The 20,900-nt window shown below is 57.3% G+C and overlaps 2 protein-coding genes across 2 annotated transcripts; one reads left to right on the forward strand and one right to left on the reverse strand.

Annotated features, from left to right (window-relative positions):
* Positions 1-433: 433 nt before the first annotated feature.
* LOC119108269 (twinkle protein, mitochondrial-like) lies at positions 434-12,149 on the reverse strand. The gene is given in 15 exon segments (XM_037231848.1): positions 434-627; positions 1,181-1,219; positions 1,221-1,268; positions 1,687-1,727; positions 1,730-1,871; positions 2,554-2,631; positions 3,339-3,449; positions 3,831-3,980; positions 4,599-4,755; positions 5,072-5,216; positions 5,784-5,881; positions 6,033-6,055; positions 6,425-6,651; positions 8,429-8,865; positions 11,950-12,149. Coding segments are annotated over 15 exon segments (2,022 nt in total). The 5' UTR covers positions 12,141-12,149; the 3' UTR covers positions 434-492.
* A 1,503-nt stretch (positions 12,150-13,652) lies between these two features.
* On the forward strand, positions 13,653-19,530 carry LOC119108462 (carboxy-terminal kinesin 2). Its single transcript, XM_037232032.1, has 10 exons — positions 13,653-13,674; positions 14,063-14,213; positions 14,664-14,934; positions 15,239-15,572; positions 15,907-16,061; positions 16,576-16,734; positions 17,006-17,164; positions 17,690-17,855; positions 18,627-18,766; positions 19,269-19,530. Exons 1-10 carry the CDS (start codon positions 13,668-13,670, stop codon positions 19,461-19,463), a joined length of 1,737 nt encoding a protein of 578 aa, XP_037087927.1. The 5' UTR covers positions 13,653-13,667; the 3' UTR covers positions 19,464-19,530.
* Positions 19,531-20,900: the final 1,370 nt, after the last annotated feature.

Consider the following 20,900-nt stretch of genomic DNA (forward strand, 5'->3'; position numbering starts at 1 on the left):
CGCTCGGCCGCCCGCCGCTGGACCCGGGGATGTGCTGGACGGCCCGCCGTTGGACCCGGGGACCCGCTGGACGGCCCCCGAAACGCATTGGCCCGCGCTCACCTGACCCCGCCACCTACCTGGAGATGGACTTGCCAGGTGCAAGCGGGTCAGTTTTGCTTCAACGCGCACCTCATCAAGCGTCACATCAAGCACCCCATCGTCAAGCGTGATGGGCGCCATATGGCCAACGTAGTCGGTGCGCCCTAAAGCCCAAATCATCATCATTATCAGTCAAGCATGTCTCATTATCGTCCACCACTGAGCCCAGGCGTCATTTCTACGAATCATCCTCCAGTCATCCCCCATGCCTACATATCACCCCGCCGTCTCTCTGCCGGAGCCATACACGCACGTGCTACAAAACTTATATTCGGCGGCAGCGCCGGTCAGGTACAGTGGATAGTGAGGTAGCGGCCGGCGGGGCGCGCACACTAGGGTCGGAGCAGGCCGCTAGGCGGGCGCCTCCGCCGGCGGCGACTCCTCGGCAGGCTGCCGCGCCGGCTCCTTCTTCTCACGCGGCTTCCGCTTGACGGCGAAGCTCAGCGAGTCCTTGTTGAACTGGAGCGGGATCGGACCAGGTCGCCGCTGAAGCGGTTCTTCAGAACCTGCGGCAGGCGGGGGTGGGGGTGCGTCGCCTCCTCGAAGCGCGGCCTCCGTGGGCTGTGCTCCGGTCCGACGACGGCTGACGGGGCTACAGTGACGCTCTGCACCGCCAGTCAAATGGCATATCTTTGCAGACTACGCCACCCGCTGCTAGTGGCAACACGTTCGGTTTGCGAAGTCATGCACTGCGGTATGTTATTAACCGCGTTCGCATTCGGCGCTTCTTACCAACGGCAGCTACACTCCTGTCACATGGCCGCTAACAGTTTTATATCCTGTCAATGACTTCCCAGCTGCCAACGGCCTCCTGTAATATGCTCACCAGCCTCTGATACTGCCGGAAGACACAGCTTCCAACACCCCGCGTGGTGTCGGGAACTATGGCGACCATGGCGTGCCATACAATTCCAGGCCTCAGTCCACCTGTACGCCTTGTTAGCGTCATGCGTGCCGTGCGCGTCGGTGTCAACCCGCCCGGCGCGCCCCGCGCCGCACCTGTATGTACTTCCTTTGCGTGTCAGCCGCGCGCATGCACTTGCAGGATGAGCACGTTGTCGGCCTCCTGGGTGGCGCGGAGCGCCACCGAACACCGAGGCCAGCCCCAGCTCGTCGTCATCCCTCTCCTTGCGGTGGACGGCAGGCGCGCGTGCGTTACCACCACCGACCGCCGGCGTCCGTCGCCCGGCGGCGGGGTCGGCGTGGTCTGGTGTGCAGAGTTTTCTGTCGGTCCGCTGGATACCCCAAAACACACGCCCCGGAAGGAAGGGAGCACCGTACTCAGAGCCCTGACATACAGCTGATGAGACATGCCTTACAAGTAGGAGGTGATAACAATATTCGGAATGGAGATTACAACGATGGGTTCAGATCACACATCACAGCCTTACTCCGGAACCATGTACATGTTGCGAGGCACTTACAGTGCGGCCTAACATTTTTACATTAATCCACGCTCATACCGTGGATGACCTCGTACAAAAGTCGGCTCCCACCCGAGTGACAGACCCCTGGCGCCGGTCTGTCCGCTGGCGGTTGACAAACCTTTCTGGGGTGTATGACGAGCGTGACGTGGCAGTTTTCATGGTGGCAAAGCGGCGGAAGCGGCTGATGACCGAATCCTGCTCGAAGAAGCGGTCCGTGCCCCGCTCTCCGGGGCCCATCATGAACTGCAGGTTGTCCAGCACCACGTGGCCGATGTCGTGCACGTACGCCGCATGCGCCATCGCCTGACGGCGACCAGGCGGTTGGTGACGGCGGCCGGGCGGTGTGATGAGAGCAGGGTGGGAGTGATAACGTCGGACGGGTGGGGTGGTGCCAGCGGCTGAGTGAGGTGATGACAACCAGCCGGGTGGGGGTATAGGCGCCGGCCCGAGTGGGTTTGAGACGCCGGCTGGTGGGATGATGACGCCAGCCGGGCAGGGTGTTGGGGCGGTCCCGCCGCGCATCAGGGGAGGAGCGGTCTATCTGGGATCTGTCGCCGACCGGGCCGCGGGACAGCGCACCGCACACGGATGCAGTTGCGGGTCATGGTGACCTGCGCAGGGGATAGTCAGCGCCACACCGGCGCCCAATGATGGCTGAGTCACGCCCAGTACTGGACAGCGGCGTATGTAAGACGATAGTGCTGCGTTGCCGACACGTTAAAAGCAGCCTGTTCAGTTTCATCCCACCCTCATCCCAGAAATCAGCATGAAAATGTCGGTGCTAAGTGACCTAAGCTCTTGAAGGCGCCGCTACTTCCGAATAACACGAACATTTCAAGTAGCGCAGCCCCGGCCAGTACCCTCTTAACGCCACCCCTGCCGATAGCGAGTGCCCTGCTCGCCACCGGGCGGCGGCAGGGAGGGGACGCGGCCGGCCGCCCGGCCCGCCCCACACTCCGCCGCACCGCCCTAGCTCTTGACTCACGTCCAATACGTTGGTGACGCTCTGCTGACCGTGAAACGTCATGAACCACATGGGGAGCTTCTCGAACTCGTCAGCCGCCTGAAACAGGAGACACGCCCGGTCGGCTGACGTCTGCCACTCCGGGGCCGCAGCACGGAGTCGACGCCACCTGCACGCACGTACGTACGCACGCACTGTAGCACGCGCTGGGCTACCCTAAGTAGCTATTAAGTTGCGCGTCTGCGAAACTAGAGACGCTAGGTTCGATCCCCCACGGCGTCCGTCCTTTCCGCCAGGGTCGACGGGCGACGGACTGAGGCCTGGAATTGTGACCGTGAAACGTCATGAACCACATGGGGAGCTTCTCGAACTCGTCAGCCGCCTGAAACAGGAGACACGCCCGGTCGGCTGACGTCTGCCACTCCGGGGCCGCAGCACGGAGTCGACGCCACCTGCACGCACGTACGTACGTACGCACGCACTGTAGCACGCGCTGGGCTACCCTAAGTAGCTATTAAGTTGCGCGTCTGCGAAACTAGAGACGCTAGGTTCGATCCCCCACGGCGTCCGTCCTTTCCGCCAGGGTCGACGGGCGACGCTATATGCATACACGCAGCAGCTGAAAGGGTCGTAAAGCGCCAATCGCGCACACACACAGCACGAGGAAGGAGGAGGAAGCACAAGTAGCTTAAACGGCTTAAGCTGACACACGGGCACTATCCTCCCATATTCCTCCCCTACCCACCGCGCACGGAAAGCTCCCGTCCCAAAAACAGCTCGCTGCGCGCAGACAGCCAGTCACCGACCTGTTCGAACTTGTCCAGGTTCTTGTCGAGCGCACAGTTGGCCATCTGCTGTAACATCACCTTGGCCAGCCGGACGTTGTTGATCTCGAAGCTGCCCCACAGGGTGTTCACCTGCCGGGACGGGCGACGCGTTGGTGCCAGTCGTGGAGGTTAAGGAACAGTGAAACTAGATTTCTGGGATGATAACAGCCGCCGGGTTGAGCTGCGGGCCAAGCGCTGCTGACCGCTCACAGGGCACCAACATGGGATAAGGGATACTGATCTATGTCCTGACGTGGGATACTAGGGCGTGGAAGGACAAGTGGAGCACGAGCCGACCCCTGACACCCCGACAGCGAAATTCGGCTGATAGGGGACATTACATCAGGCTGCATGTCAATCAAGCTGATGGCGACAGACACTGAAATCCCCACTTGACATCAAAGGCGAAAGCACGAAAACGCCTTCACATTGCAGACGGGGCCCACATCACGCCTGCAGCGTGCGACGCACCCCCTGCATGGAGAGGTCCAGCGAGTACTCGCTGACGAAGGTGGTCTTGCCGGCGCCGGTCGGACCGGACAGGATGGTGAGCTCGCCGCGCCGGTGGCCGCGCAGCAGGCGGTTCAGGCCCGGGAACCGCTTCCACTGCACGCCAGCCACCTGGCGACAACCGGATCAACTGCAGGTTCACTGCGACGCCGAACGGAGGCGGGTCGGGCGCGTCGCGACAGCAGGCAGGAGAGCGGTCTGGACACAGATGGTAGGGAACTGCTCGCAGGATTCCGAGCCTGGGTGCGGGCGACCCAATCTCCTCTGCATACGCACTCTGCCCGCAAGAGCGGGTATCATAACGGGTACATGTATCTGTCCAGGTCCCGCCTTCAAGAGTCTGCGGGAGTTCCAGTTGGCATACGACACCACGTGAAGTTATAGCTGGTGAACCCAGGCTGTAATTGTCGGTGATACTTAGCTTGGTGCCCGACACCACAGGGGCAGCTGCACCTTCACGAACGACACGCGCAGCCATCGCATAATAGCACAGTCGTGGTCAGGGCGGTGCCTATACACCAGTTAAACCCATCTGAGCTTGAGGATGTCATGGGCGATCATAACCCACCTATCTGACCACGAACAAAGCGAATGGCCAGATCACAACAGCCGCTGCGATACAGCGATTAATCTGCTCCCCGCTACTCAAGCTGCCATGCATTAATGGAACCTCCCCACAGGAGCAGCGCTGGTGTGCATTCGTCGCACGGCGGCCGCGCCGGGCCGCACCTGCGTGGCGTTGGAGATCTCCTCGAACACGTCCTGCCGCAGCGCCGAGAACGTGGTGATGGCGTTGTGGTAGAGGGGCGCGGCGGCTTCGAGGATGCGCTGCAGCGACGCACCGGCACGCATCGCCTCTAGCGGAGAGCCGTGCTCCGCGGACGGCCTGCGCGCCGATGGCCGGTTAGACGCGTCACGAGGAGGCAGCAGCAGCAGCACAGTACGCGCCAACTCTGCTCGGATCAACAGATGTGACCTACACAGCCCCTGTTTCGCGTTTTGTTTTGATCTAGCGGCTTCTGGCATATTTTGCCTTATAATTTGCAGAGTATTGTCAAAGAAATTTAAACATATACAGCGTAAAACGGCCGTGCCGTGTTGTCGCACGCCAGCCCGCAACTAGTTCAGCTGACAGCGACAGCGCGTCCGCCGTGTTCTCTTCAGTTGAAGGCCGTCAGGCAGGCCTCGGGGTGACAGCCCACCTAACAGTGAAGCAGCGCTTCTCGGAGAGCTTGCGGGCGAAGCAGCGTACGGCATTCCAGCTGACCACGTCGCCGGGAAACCAGAACGTCAGCTTGGTGAAGCGCTCCAGCAGCGGCAGCAGCTCGGTCGGCAAGCTGCTGGTGCCTGTCAGCGGAGGGCAGACCTCAGAGTGGGGAGGCAGGGCTCACTTCAGAGCGTAACGCTAGGGGGGGGGGGGGGGGGGAGCGGGAGGACGGAACACTCGCATCGGTTATAGACGGACACCAGGCGGCCGTAAAGACGTCTGGAAGGCAGCGAGCACGAGAGACAGTCCTTGTGTGGGAGGGCGGCCCTCCACACAAGAGGGGACGCCGTCGTGCAGACAAATGAGTACCTAGCCACTTCCGAGACCTAACGCATCAAACGTTACATACGGTATTCAATGTTACCAAATTCAACACATGAGCAGATCATTCAAAATGCCAAAAACGACCTTTGTACACTCTAATCCCATAACAAAATTGGTGCAGCCTTACCTACGGAGTCAAACACGTGAAACCCATAAACACACATGACGAATAAGCAAATTTGTGAGAAAAATCGGGAGGTACACCTCCAGTCTCGCTACTTCCCGCTCAGCGTCTCTCCCATGTCCATCATACGCCAATCCCCGTATACTGCAACGAGCTCCGGCGGCGGCCCGTCGCCGTCGAGCCGAGCCAATGCACTCACCGTGCGGCAGGGCCAGCACGGGGCCGCGCGCGCGCTCACTGAGCGCCAGTGCGTCGCACAGCCGGGAGGTGAGTAGGGCGTGGTCGCGGCCGCGCACGCTGGCCCAGCCGGCCGGCAGGTGAGCTGACGGCGGCACAGTGCGCTCGGCGCCGGCCGGCGTCAGCAGGCGCAGACCGGCCAGCGCGCCGTCCGGCCGGCGCAGCGGCACCAGCAGGCCGCCGTCGTCGCCCAGCCGCGCCTCGAACCGGCGCAGCGTGGTCGGCGCCGATGCCCTGCGGCGCGCGGTGCGGGCGGCGGTGAACGGGGGAGGCGGCCGGGACGCGGCGGACGACCGCTGGGGATGTCTGCCACGGCGTGACACGGCCGACACCGGTGACGGATGTTCCTTGCGCACGGATAAACCCGGCGCTGCAGGTGGTGCCAGCACAGTGGCCGAGGGCGAACGGCTCTCGCTACGACGCCGGCAGGGCAGATGAGAGCTGCACGGACTTCAAGCACACACACACACCGCAAACTCAACTGTCTACAATCTGACCAGGAGCATACAGCTGGCGTGCCATGGCTGTGGCTGGTATTATTTCAGATCATGGTTGCCACGGGCGCTCGCGCCACCCAGGCCGCCTGACTCGTGCACCACGCACCTGCAAATTGAGCCGCTCCAGGGCAGCCTGCAGGGTGTCGGCGTCGGCCGCCTCCACGGGCTGAGCGGCCTCCCAGAGCCGAGTGACGGAAGGCGGCGGTGCGGCCGGCGGCGGCGGCGGCGGCGGCAGGCGCACCCGCTTGCCCTTGGGCGAGTACAGCATGCTGAGCTGGTCCTCCAGTTGAGACCAGGTGCCACCGCGGCCGCACTGATGGCACATGAAGGAGCCTGCACATCGGTCAGTCATGCCTCCACCCGGACAGCTAGACATTTAGGAAAGCTGGCCAAAATCAGGGCAATGTACAGACCAGTGCACAGCTAAAAAGACAGTACGTGTGTTGCTTGAAATGTGTCTAACCTTCGCATACCACTGGCGCCGGTTTTTGGTGTGCTACGTATGCAATGAAATGCATCCATGAAAGACGTAACACAGATGAACTTGCCGCATGCACAACACAAGACATTCCCACGAGTGGGTGGCGAACTTTTTTTGCAGTCAAACGGCACCGAGAGCACCCGTTTAGGTGAAGTTCCCAAAAACATTGCTGCAGAAGCATTCCTGGGAAAGCCAGCCACTATATCATGAGTAAAGCACACCGCTTGCCCATACACATGCAGCCCGCCACACAGGTAGCTGGTGTGGCAAATGACCCGCAAGATCACATGGTGATACAGGCTAAAGCCAATTGAGACCTGCTGGCTGATTCACATAGAAACTTTATCCGTCACTAAGTGCTCCTATCACTGCTGGTTTTCCTACGTGATTCAGCGTTGAAAATCATCGGCACCCGCGCACCTCTAAGCCCTCCGGACAGCACAGAGCTCAGACGACACCGTATCAGAGAGGACGGAGCGGGCCACATGCCATGGTCCCGATGGGCCCGCTGGGAGCCCACCGGGACCGCAGAGAATCGCACGTCATCAGTTCAGGATTTGAGAGCCCCACGTCGTCCAAACTTCGAGGCCCGAGCCCGAGCCCGACAAGTTACTGGGCTCGACGAGCCGACCAGCTACGACTAGCGGCGCAGCGTAAGGTGATGACTCATGCTGGCTTACAAGGTGATGCTACACGGCGAGCTTGATGTGCTGAAACCCGTTTGTGTTCAACCGCGACGCGCGTGAGCGTCCCACTTGGCAGGCTAGGCATCTACAACTCCCTAGGCCGAGATCCGAGGTCGATAGGAGACATTTCGGGTATCACACGCCAGCATTGTATAATGCACTGCCAGCCGACATCACACATCGGACACGGCAACGCCTCATATGCGCGGCGAGCGCGCACCTGTCGAGCGATATTGCTGTTGGTAGCTGGTACATGGGTCTCTGACTGTGTTTTGTTAATTGCATGCATGTTTTTATCCCCTGTTCTTTTGACGTGGGACTGTAATGTCCATGCTCCAGAGTGTACAGCCTAATGATGCAATGCATAAATGCATACGCACATACAGCGTGACGACAAGCAACGCGAGAAGCGCAGCCACGGCGGTAGAACGACATACCGCCGAGCATCTCGGGCGACAAAAATGGAGGGTCCGGTCTGGAGGACACAAGTGGAGGGTCGGTAATGAGAGGAAGCGGCCGGAGCCGAGACCGCCGGCTCGCCCTCAGTAGCATAAAGGGGCAATGACTGCTGGCCTGCCCTCAGCGAGACAGAGCTCACCGGCTGGCATGGTGAGGACTGCCACTTGCCCTCAGCAGGACGGAGCTCTCCAGCTGACCAAGGCAGGGCAGGACTGCTGGCATGCCCTCAGCAACACGGAGCTGGCGAGCTAGCAGGGCAAGGACTACCACCTACCCTCAGCAGGGCAGAGCTCACCAGTCAGCTATGATGGCCTGCTACTCCCATCAGCATGACATAGCTTGCAGAGACCACTATATCCAACTGGACCATGCCACGTTAGTCACAACTCCATTGAATTTCACAAAAAATGCAGGTGATAGCTGACCATTTCATGCATGTGAAAGACATTACAGATAGCACTGATGCCAACTTAAGATATCTCACCTGTTATCATGTTCACATACATCTTTTCACTATCTGACTTTCTGCCAGCTTTCTTGTGTTTGCAAAATATACAGCCCATGATGAAGCAAGTAAAGCCAAGCTCAAATGATATGTTGTTGGCTTTCAACACATTTCGTATCTTTGCCTCATCAACGCTAACTTGCAACTGTTGATGTATCACTTGAGCCTGGACACTGGATGTCAGGTGAAACTGTCTTTGAGAATGAACCATTCCACTTAAGAACCAGACTTGCTTGAGGAGCTTGGCTAAGGGGATAATATTTGGATGTGCAGTTTGAGAGTACTGCTTGTGGAATCTGTTGTCTCCTGCAATACAAGCCCTGGAGCTGTATCCTTTTCGTACAAACATCTGGTAGCTTGTAGGACGTGCATGATGCAACTGGCACCTGCATGCTGCTATGAGATTTCTCATACTCCTGAAACAAGTAAAAAATAAATCCAAAGAATCCTTATGACCATAATCAGCACAGAGACTTGCACACCAATGTGGTAATAGTTGCCAGTGTAACACAAAATCATAGAGGAAGTTTAAATATTCTCTTAAACACTTCTTGACAGCCCCTTCCTGTGACAACCCATGACACCTGATCTAGACACTACCAAAAAATGCAGCAGCATTTTGACGGTAAAAATCGCTATAACAGGCATACTGTGTGCAATAAACAACACTGCATGTTTCTGAATCACCAACGTGGTTATCTGCAGCACACACGCCAGACGCTCCAAAACATCCAGGTCATCAGAAAAGCACATGTGGTCTTGAGCCCGCGTCAAGCGCACACCTTGAATCAATTTCGGCGCCATTGAGACGGCAGTCTTTGTTTACATTAGTTTACTAGAGTATCTTGAGGGTAGGGAGCAAAGAAAAAAAAACTTGTGGCCAATCAGAAGGCGCAATGCACAACGGCATTCAAATAGTTCGTGCTTGCGTTTCCGATGACGTAATAATTATTTAATTAGGTTTTATTCGGTGAGTAGATGTATTTATGCAAATCAGTTCCTAAAAACTGTAAAAATTAAAACTAAAATATTTTAAAAGTCGCAATAACTATCTACAAATGTTTAATTACATGGGACAAATAAATAGCACATCCGATCTACACAGGCCCTTCGTTTTCGACCGAAATTTGAAATCTGTCGACGTTGAGAGACGCGGTTTTGGCAATTTGTTTGCGAGTACGGTGGGGGTGTTTTGTGCAAGTTCTGGGTAGACAAAGGTGCCGAGACTAGAAATAGATAGTGGTATATAAAATTGTATCCGTCTTCGAACCGCCACGTATCTGTCTGGCTCACTCACCTTTGCTCTGAGGTAGGTAATAGTTGATTAACTGGATGTGCATCCGCTGGCTGGGCAACATCCTTTTGGAAATAATTTTTTTAAATTTACTTGTAAATCTAGAACTATTAATCATATTCTTCATTTTCAGCTTGGTCTTTCATTGTACACTGAAGTTGTTAATTGTGAGCCAGCGCATGCCCACAAACTAGCATAGTCAACATCACCAGAGTGGGAAACATCTTCAAACTGCTACCAGGCCCTAACCTGATCAAAAATTTCACTTGATGTGGTACCCTTTACACTCAACTCACACACAGTAATGATAGAAATGCTCCTGGAATCCGTTATCAACATGATGAGGTGCCTTTAACATTCATTTGGGTTGCTGGTTGAGTGCAGTGTACCAAGATGCTGTGTTGGTGCAAAATGACCTTAGTAGTCAGTATGTCTTAAAAACCCAATCATCACCAGAAGGTGGGAAGCCAAGTTTGCCTCTTGAGAATTAGAGCTAAGAGAGCTGCAGACACCAAATTCACAGGGTAGGTATGTATGTGTGAGCATTGTATGTGAACCCACTTTTGTCAAGTTGTCAGGTCCCTAGGTTATGATCTTCAGGCAAAATATGCCTACTCAAAGTTAAGCTCTGGATTAGCATCCTCAGACCTCAGACCTCCAGAATGCCGAAAACTACTTAATAAAGCAAGTTAGCCATTGGAAGAAGCAGTTGGTTTCTATCTTGGTCAGACCTCCACAATTGACCCCAAGGTGAATTAAATAAGTAATATTTCAAACCTCAGTTCTAAAATTGTGTGAAAAAAACATTTTAAAATGTGTGGTCTGTATGATGACTTTGTTTTCACTCCAGCCACAACAGTCCCTAAAGGGATTACCTTTACTGAAAGCCATGTCCTGTCATTGACCTGTCTAGTCTCACAGGTCAGCAACCTTGCTAGTTAGGTTCAATGTTGTATACCAAAAAGACAGCTATTCAATTGCCTACAGCTCATCTAGATTTGATAGCGATACTGCGCCATTCAGAAGTTAGCATTGAAAAGCTTGATCAGTCAAATTAACCCCCACCTGAGCATGCTTTAAGACTGTGGAATATTTCAAGAGGTTTTTTATGGTATCTTTCAAGCTGGGCTAGCAAACATTGAGACATGGTTGTTGCCATATAATTTGAGTTTTTAACAAATTAAGTACAGTTTGATTGGCTCAATCTTACACATGCATTACATTACTGCCTATATCATTTTCCCACCTGTCACTCAGTTGTGTGGCTAATGGCTTCACAGTCAAATCACATTAAAGTCCTATTAAGCAACTAACCCAAATATCACTCAGTCATGAAGTGTGCATTGAACATGTTCTGTTCTAAAAACAAAATGGTGCATTTTGGTGCATGGACCATCAACAAGTTGCAAAGCACAACTTGCAGGCATCATGCATAACACAGATGTAATTGCAAGTCCTCATTTGTCATATTCAGATGCCCACACATCATCCAAGTCCAAATTTTCAACATTTATTTGGTGCTTGAGACACTGAATAGTTTTTCCATTGTTTTACCTTGGAAAGTACAGTGCAGTTTTTGATGTTGTTCATCTTAAACTTTTCCTGACTGCTGATGTTTCTCATTTATTTGTCATCAGTGTTAATGCATGCTGTTTCATTGGTGCTCCAAAAGTGTGTTCACTTCCCTGACAAAAGCAGTGTGTTTATAATTACCAGCTTTCTCCTCTAATGTCAGTTTTCTAATCTTTCTACCCCCACTGAAATATTAGCTTGACAGGACTCTGCCAGCTTTGGCATTTCAGCTGGGTGAAATGATTTTCCTGTACTTTCTGGTTTCAATGGTTAAGTTTGGCATAAAATGGTGCAGACTCTAAAAGCTATGATCTTGTCATTTTATAAACACCTTCACCATCTTGTTGCCAAAGTTACCTCATCAGTGAAAAAATCAGCACCAGAACACTGGTAGACAGTATGATTCAAATGTGTGGTATACCTGTTAGAATTGATGCAAGGTATCCATTAGCCTATATCCATTGCGCCTGCAACAGACATGAAGTTTGTGGCAGTTTTTGCTGCCAGCATTTTCTGCCAGCCATTTTTAACTAACAACTGGCTGACAGAACCTGTTTCAGCTGGTTGCTGCCAACCCAGGCCTCCGCTATCTTTCGTGGCATATTTTTTCAGTGGTTTACAATTAATTGCTCACCCCACCAATCCAGACGCTGCCACCACGATGAGTCGCCTTCCGACGCCCTCCTCGCGGCTGCCGGTCGCCGGCAACTCCAGACTGCCGGCGGTGGGCGCAGCGCGAGCGACCCCCAGGGTGGCCACGTCGAGCGCCGTCGGCAAGCGGCAGGCGACACAGCTGAGCATGGCGTCCAGCAAGAGGAGTCGCATGGACACCTCCAACAGTGAGTGCTTGTGGTCATGGATGAGGAGAAGAGGGTATACCCTAAGGGCTGTGCTTCGCCTGGGTCAGGTGCCTTTGCTGTCGATGTGCTATTTGGTTTGACCACGACGTCTGATAAACGGCGGCCCTCGTGCCTAGAGTTGCCTTAATCTAGATAGCACGGCAGCACCCGCTTGTTCTTTCCTGTCGGGTTTCAAACTTTGTAAGCGGTATGGACGGCAGTGCTCTGGAGGCGCCCCCCAGCATGCGCTCCGACCCCAGTGACGGTGGCCCCTCGGCGCTGCAGGCTCGGACGGCTCGGCGTCGGGTCGGCCACCACGTGCCGGCAGCATGCGACCGCCGGCCAACCCCGGCCTGCTCCGCTCCAAGTCCGTGGCCAGCCTGAACACGCCGGCCGGCCGGCCCGCCGGCGCCAGACCAGGTCAGCGACCGCCGGCGGGTCACTGCGCCACTCGACGACGGCGGAGCGGGGGTGACGTCACGTGCCGTGCCGCGCCGTCGTCGGATTGATTGCTGGGCCATTCGTCAGGCGATCATTCAGATGATCCCGAGCTCTATGCGCTCGTCACCTCTAGTCATTAGTCAGATGATCCCGGGCTCGAAGAGGTCGTCACCTCTAGTTATTAGTTAGATGATCCCTGTCTCCATGCGCTCGTCACCTCTAGTCATTAGTCAGATATCCCAGGCTCTAAGAGATGGTCACCTCTAGTTATTAGTTAGATGATCCCGGGCTCTATGCGCTCATCACCTCTAGTCATTAGTCAGATATTCCAGGCTCTAAGATATCGTCACCTCTAGTTATTAGTTGGATGATCCCGGGCTCTATGCGCTCGTCACCTCTAGTCATTAGTTGGATATCCCAGGCTCTAAGCGCTTATCACATCTGGCCACTAGTCAAATGATCCCGGGCTCTAATCTCTCGTCACTTCTAGCCATCAGTCCAGTGATCCCGGGCTTTATGCGCTTGTCACCTCTAGCCACCAGTCCGATGATCCCGGGCTCTAAGCGCTCGTCACCTCCAGCCATCAGTCGTGTTGCCGCCTTCCGGGATCATCTCGCGACGCCTGCAGCTCAGATAGTGGTTGCCGTCCCGGTATCTAACGCTCACTGTAGCGGATGGCGGCGAACCGTCAGTGTTGTAGCCCAGCTCGGACCCACCACCCGACACATAGTCAGGGGCGAACGCTCCGCCAACTGGTCCTGCCCGCACGGCCTGTCCTCTGGACGAGGAGATGTCCGCGGCACTGCTCCAGGTTGTCCTGGATCGCGCCACGTTACCCCGTGATCCTAAGCCTCATGTCATTTGTACCCGCCATATGTGAATTGCCTCATACCTGCCGAGATTTCCCAATGCTCCCGATGCCAGGTGTAGCCCGGCTCCGACCGTGGGCTCCCCCAGAGCCGATCCTTAACTTTGGCAGGACGTACCGCTCATCATGTGTGACCTTTGCCAGGAACCCGAGGCGCCCCGATGAGGGATGTGACCTCCAAAAGTGGTGTCCCAGGGCAACAGGATGACAGGTGAGCCGTGAGAGACCGGAGACCATGAGGCCGTGAGGCCAGAGGCAATAAGAGACCACAGATCCTGAGGCCAGTGACCATGGGACCATGCACATGTATGTCTGCCTACGTCAGGTTCCGCGCGATCAGCCAGCAGCTCCGTTGGTGATTCACAGCAGCAGCCGGGCTGACGCCGTGTATCAGCCAGCCTGTGTCAGTGAAGGCATCACGTACTGCTCCACGCCGCTCCGCATCTGGTCATCCTGATGTCACAGGGCATTGGTAGCACCTGGGACCTGGGGCGTGGTGCGTGTGACGTGGTGCGTGCTGCAGTCGCGGGATCTGTGCGCCGTCCGCGCTGTATGGGGATGGTGCGCCGCCCCTGCTGATGGACTCGCCGTCCGTCCAGGTGACACCGCAGGCCCCAAGCCGGCCGCCAAGCGACAGCCGTGGGATCTGAAGGGTCGCTTGCAGGACATGGAGCAGAACCTGAACATGAAGAACAGCCAGCATGAGGAGCTGATGCAGCAGCTGCTGCTCACTCAGGAGCGCGTCTCCAAGTGAGATAAGCTAACATCTGTCGCGGTTGTCACGGGTGTCACGGTTGTCATGGGTGTCACGGCGTCGCGGTTGTCACGGTGGTTTCGGCGGTTTCGGCGGTTTTGGCCACCAATATCTCCAGCTTGAGCACCATCTGTCTCTCCTTTAATCATAGCACTTTGTAACTGTGCTTGTCTGCAGATGTGACGCCCTCGTCACCTGCGAGATAATGTCATGATCAATGCGAGGTGCGTGTCCTAAGTTTGATGCTCCTTTTTCGTTACGTGCTCTCCGTAATTGAAATGTGAGGCGACTTAGCCGAGACCGTGTCCGAAAGATGGGCAGGCAGCTGATGAGACGCGCGTTTGTGACGTGAAAGCTAACGCTCTCGGACGGCTAACAAACATCAGCGATGACGCCCCGCTCGCCGCCGCCGTTGCCGTCACCGTCCTGTCCCTTCCCCGCCCCAGGATGGAGACCGAGAAGCAGCAGCTGGAGGTGGGCGTCAAGGAGAAGGAGATTCGCACGGTGGAGATCCAGTCGGAGGTGGATCGCGTGCAGCAGCTGCTGCGCCGACGCGAGGACGAGATGGACGAGGAGCGCCGCCGGCTGAGCCGACAGCTGGCCGACCTTGAGGCGCAGCAGCAGACGACAGAGGCGGCGCGTGCCGCTCTCGAGCGCCAGCTGCGGGCGCTCGAGGCCGAGCTGCGTGCCAAGACGGACGAGGCCGCCGCGCTGATGGTAGGCATCCCCCTCCCCTCGTGTGAGGCGGCGGAGAGCGTGCTGGACGGTCCGGCGTGCGGCACACATGGCTCGCGTGTCATGAGCTGAGGCTAGAGTCGACTCATCCCCATTGTGATGTTGGGAAAGACCCGGCCATACGCGAGCAAACAAACATTACCCACTGCTCTGCGACTCAGTGAGTATGCACGTTACGGTCATGTCGAATCGTCGGCCGCCGGCCGTCGGCGCCCGTCCGCCCCCCCCCCCCCCCCCCCGTCCCCGACGGTGTGTGTGTAATGCGAGCCCTGCCGTGCCGCCGCAGACGTCGGTGGGCCAGCTGACGGCCGCGCAGGCCACGGTGCAGGCGCAGCTGACGGCCGCCCAGCTGACCGTGCAGCAGCTGACGGCGGCGCGCGACCAGCTGAGCGAGACGCTGCAGCAGCGGGACGTCACCGTGGCCGAGCTGGAGGCCAAGATCCGCTCGGAGGAGACGCTCCGGCGCCGCCTGCACAACCAGGTGCAGGAGCTCAAGGGCAACATCCGCGTGTTCTGCCGCGTGCGGCCGCTGCTCGGCGACGAGGTGGCCGCCGCCGGCGGAGAGATACAGCACATACAATTCACCGATGAACGCTCCCTCGAGCTGGGCAAGGCCGGAGGTAAGCCGACGACCTGAGGAGGGGCGGTCGCGGCGCAGATGGTTGTACGGGCAGAGTATGTCTCGGCACTCGACAAAAAATGTCAGCAGATATTTCCGACCAGCGGCTGCGCGATGTCGATCCGTTCGCCCCTGGTGTGTGCGCGGAAATTCCTCCCATGTGACACCTGAAAACATGATCTGTATCCTCACCGTCAAAACGTGCGTCATCTTCGTAGCCCTGCGTGTCCATCTCTATCCTCACCGATGGCCGGCGCCCCTGTCTGCTGTGACTGGCCGGTCGGCCGGGCGCGGGCCGCCCTCCCCGCCCTGAGCCGTGCTCGCCGCTGCCGCAGCCGCCTCTGCCAACGGCGCCGGCGCCGGCCTCAACGAGACGATGAGCGGACGGCGCCGCGAGAGCGACGGCAAGGTCGGCTTCACCTTCGACCGCGTCTTCCCGCCGCGCGCCTCCCAGGCGGAGGTGTTTGAGGAGATCTCCCAGCTGGTGCAGGTGAGCCGGCTGCCAGCTGTTGGCTGTGGTGCTCCACCGGTGGCCCGGCGCTGCACGGTGGCAGCATGCCGGCGGTGCTACTTGCGGGGTTGCTGCAGCCGTCTGTTTATCAGCTGGCCAGCTGGCCATGTGTAAACGGGCATTGCGTTAGATTTGGTCTTGCAGTGTTGAGATTTCTGTCGTCTTATACTTTATGGTGGCAGCAGGAATCGACCGGCCGCTGCATGCTCGCCCTCGGTCTTGCTCTTTCTCTGTCCCATCCGTTCCAGTCGATTCCTGACGGCTACAATATGTGTTGACCCGACGCCTGTCCAACAACACCTCTGCCCGTTTCGTTCTGTTCGTTCTGGATGAGTTTCACGAGTGTCCGTGTGTTCGACCCTTGTCTAATTCCTTGATGGAGCTTAAATGACCTCCGTCTGATCCGTGTTCCACCCACCTTCCCGTGCAGGCCCACCGTGTGCGTGCTTGAGCCCTGTCTAAGCCCCGCCCCGCCCCGTGCGCTCCGTTGCAGTCGGCCCTGGACGGCTACACCGTGTGCGTGTTCGCGTACGGCCAGACGGGGTCGGGCAAGACGCACACGATGGAGGGTGGCCGCGACGAGCAGCTCGAGGGCATGATCCCGCGCGCCGTCCGGCAGATCTTCCAGACGCGCGACAGTCTTGCTGAGAAGGTGGGCGGACGCCGGGGCTGGCGGGCCGGGGGTCGGCTGCGCTCGGGGCCGGCTGCGCGGGCCGCCTGGGTCAGTCGGCTTTGATTCGGGGCTCATGGTGGAATAGAGGGCGTTGCTCCACCGCGTGCTGGTGCGCCCAGGTCTTATAACGCCCACTGATGGGGTCAGCGGGTCTTGTTCGGTGAGTTGTCTGCACGCAGTTTCTGAACAATCTGTACTCTCTTTCAAGGCAACGTGTGACCAAATGACACTGGTTGACCTCCGCTGACAGGGATGGAGCTACACTCTGGAGGCCAGCTTCTTAGAGATTTACAATGAAACCATCCGCGATCTTCTGAACACAAGCAAGGAGAAGCCCACCTACGAGATCCGCATGGTGGAAAACAAGACTGGAAACAAGAACAAGGAGGTGTATGTCACTAACCTCAAGGTTTGTCAATACTGTAGGCACTCTTTTTGTTGGTTGGTAGCGTACGTCATGTCAGATAAATCATGAATGCCAACACAAGCCATTGTCACACAGAATCATTGAAATATTGATGGTAAAGATGATATGCGTTCGACCTACCCTCTATCTTGTACTTTTAAGACCGGTACCCTCTATCTTGTAATTTTAAGACCGGTACCCTCTATCTTGTAATTTTAAGACCGGTACCCTCTATCTTGTAATTTTAAGACCGGTACCCTCTATCTTGTAATTTTAAGACCGGTCCACCACTCAGTACATGCCAATCGGTATTTCTGCCCATCCTCCACAATGCTGCTCGATGTCCCTTTTTCCGACTATTGACACATTCATATTCGCCTTTTTCATCATTGTGACATTTGTCAGCCACATATACTGCCGTTGTTGTCACCGTTGTAACCGTGGCCACCCGGGCCGCATGCTCCTGAATGGCTCGTTCGTGCGCGCTCCGCCCGCCGGCCGGCGTGACGCCTGTCGGTGCGTCGCCAGGTGGTGACGGTGGCGGACGCGGCGGCCGTGGCCGCGCTGCTGGAGCAGGCGCGTCAGCAGCGCGCCGTCGCCGCCACCAACTGCAACGAGCACTCGTCGCGCTCGCACTCGGTTTTCACGCTGCGGCTGAGCGGACAGAATCGGCTGACGACCGAGACCTGCCACGGTAGGCGCTCCGCTGGTGGCGCGAGGGGGGGGGGGGCGGCGGTGCCCCAGCGGCTGACGACCGAGACCTGCCACGGTAGGCGCTCCGCTGGTGGCGCGAGGGGGGGGGCGGGGGGGGGGGCGGCGGTGCCCCAGCGGCTGACGACCGAGACCTGCCACGGTGGGCGCTCCGCTGGTGGCGCGAGGGGTGGGGGGGGGGGGGGGGGGGCGGCGGTGCCCCAGCGGCTGACGACCGAGACCTGCCACGGTAGGCGCTCCGCTGGCGGTGCGGGGGGGGGGGGGCGTCCCGGCGGCTGACGACCGAGACCTGCCACGGTAGGCGCTCCGCTGGCGGCGCGCGGGGGGAGGAGGGCGCCTCGGCTGCGGACGAACCGCTGCGGTGCACCTGGTCGGGACTGGGAAGGGGCAGGGGTATTCCCCGGACGCGAGCATAAACGCTTAATGTCATAGTGTCCTGGTCAGTCAGAGGTTAGCTGGGGGCTTTGAAATTGGCTTTGCCTCGTTCTGATGAGGCATCCATGCACAGGCGTGATATAGCGCTCATCGGCGGTTTAGCCCAATGTAAATGATCCAGCGGCTGGACCCAGCTCGAACACAACATCAGTGACGGGTAGTAATCCTGCCGCCGCCGTGTATACGTCACCATGGGCTGAAGTGTTCGCGCCGCATGCTACATTCACGTGCATTTGATGGGTTACAAGGAGGGGAGGGAGGTGCGGGCTCACGGGAGCACCAGCGCTCGCTCCTCTTGTGACCCGCCGTCGTCTGCCAGGCTCGCTGAACCTGGTGGACCTGGCCGGCTCGGAGCGGCTGAAGGAGTCCGGCTCGCAGGGCGACCGGCTCACCGAGACCAAGAACATCAACAAGTCGCTGGCCAACCTGGGCAACGTCATCATGGCCCTGGGCAACAAGGTTGGCGGCCGGGCGGTGCGGCGCGGGCCGGCGTGCCCCGGAGGTCGGCGTGGTGCCGTGTTCTGTAGTCTTGTGTCGATCAGCAGTGTCGATCTTCCACGCAGCAGCATTTTTCCCATTATCTGTATCGCTGCATATCAGAGTTGCTCTTTTCGTCGCGCGCGACGTACTTTCGAGTATGCGTAGCCTGCTTAATGATGGGCTTCACGTCACTTCAGTCACATTCTGGTAGAAGCCTCTGCGTGTCAAATGATCGACTTCACGTCACTTCAGTCACATTCTGGTGGAAGCCTCTGCGTGTCTAATGACTGGCTTCGCGTCACTTCAGTCACGTTTTGTTGAAAGCATCTGCCTTTCTAATGATCGGGTTCACGTCACTTCAGTCACACTTTGTTGGAAGCCTCTGCGTGTCCTGTGGTGGGAGCATTCTTGCAATGCTTACCGTGTCGCCGGACGCCTCCATCACCAGCGCCGACTAACCGTGTACTGTTCTCACTTGCAGCAGGACCACGTGCCGTACCGCAACTCGAAGCTGACGCACCTGCTGCAGCACTCGCTGGGCGGCAACTCCAAGACCCTGATGTTCGTGAACGTGTCGCCGCGCGAGGACTGCGCCTCGGAGACGCTCAACTCGCTGCGGTTCGCGTCCAAGGTGAACGGCTGCCACATCGGCACGGCCACCCGTCGCACCAAGTGAAGCGCTCCGGCGGGCTGAGGCTCGGCGCCGCGCCGCCCCGCCGCACCGGCGGCTCGTCCGGCTGGCACCGACACGCCGACGTCGCCGCCGGTGGCAAGGAGCGCCGCACCGCCGGCCGTCGTGCGTTGGCGGCGGGACGGGGCTCTCGAACCGGAGGAGCTAGCGGGCCGGCGTCCCTCCCCTACCCACCTCCCCCGAGGCGCGGCGGGAGGTCGCGAGCGGGCCGACCGGTGTTTTCGCGACTTGAATGCAGCCGCTGTGGTTGATGGTGACCTAGACTTCATAGCTCCTGTGCCGCATGTAGCTGATATGTAGATGCTTCTGCTACTGTCGCAAGCCTTCGACTGTACATACTTTACGTCCCATAGCTGCAGTGGTCTGGCTGATTCAACGGATGCCCGAGGCACCCTTTGGCGGCCCGTTGAGCATAGCAAGCGAGTGACGCCTTTTTGAATAAGCCGTGTTTAGGCAAATTGTGGTTTTGCACTCTGAAGATTCGAAAAATGCACCCATCTTGAAAGTCCCAACTCAGTGGAGATTTCGTGCGTATGCGTGGTGTACAATCATATCTGGATGCTCATATTTTGGCCGAGAGGGTTACGCATGCTTTAATGTAATTTGGAAATATAATCTGTTCTTGCTTTGTGATGTCTATTCCCGTAAGCTAGTTACCAGAGTAACTAGAAACAGCGATCGTCACGATAATAAGCAAATAAGCTCGTAGCGAGGCCCACGTGTCACCGCTCTACGTGAGACCGTACTGTTCGGCATCCACTAACAGTGCGGTCTCACGTAGGTGTAAGGTGCGACAGCTCTGCTGCATAGCGCATGCGATGTGATATCACGGTCGGTGACGTTGCGTATCATTGTGACTTTACGACGCGCCCAACTGCTGAGGCTACATGGCGTCGCCGGCGTCGCCCTGGCAGGAAGTGCAGGCACCGCGGGAACCGAACCCCGCGCCCCTGGTTTACCAGACTACGCTGCCGATGTCCCGGGGTGAGGCCACGGAGCGTCCCGTCCTCTCCTCGTGCTACGTGCAAGCGGTATATACACATGCGTGGTGGAGAATGCCCGTTCCGCCCCGGCATTTGGCCTCGCCAATACTGGACACGGCACTGAAGTGAACAAGGGTCATGTGCGCTACGCCGTATTATATTGAGAGTATTATGCTAGCTATACTCTCATGTACATAGATAGCTCCGAGTCAGATGACAGTGCGGGGAGTGCGTTTGTGAGGACGCTCGTGGTAATCGGTCCTTACATTGTCGGCGCCTACGTCCGCCTTTAGTGTCGGGTCGGTTGCCATCTCGAATTGCACGGTGTTTTATCACCACGGAACGAGAATTTACACGCCGTTTTATCAGACCTTTGAATTAGTGGCCTGTTGGCTGCAAATCCTTTTCGTCCGATGTGGTCCGTTGTGCAGGGTTCTCA

This window comes from Pollicipes pollicipes, unplaced genomic scaffold (assembly GCF_011947565.3).
Source record: "Pollicipes pollicipes isolate AB1234 unplaced genomic scaffold, Ppol_2.1 Scaffold_6686;HRSCAF=7923_pilon_pilon_pilon, whole genome shotgun sequence".
In the NCBI taxonomy this organism is placed as follows: domain Eukaryota; kingdom Metazoa; phylum Arthropoda; class Thecostraca; order Pollicipedomorpha; family Pollicipedidae; genus Pollicipes; species Pollicipes pollicipes.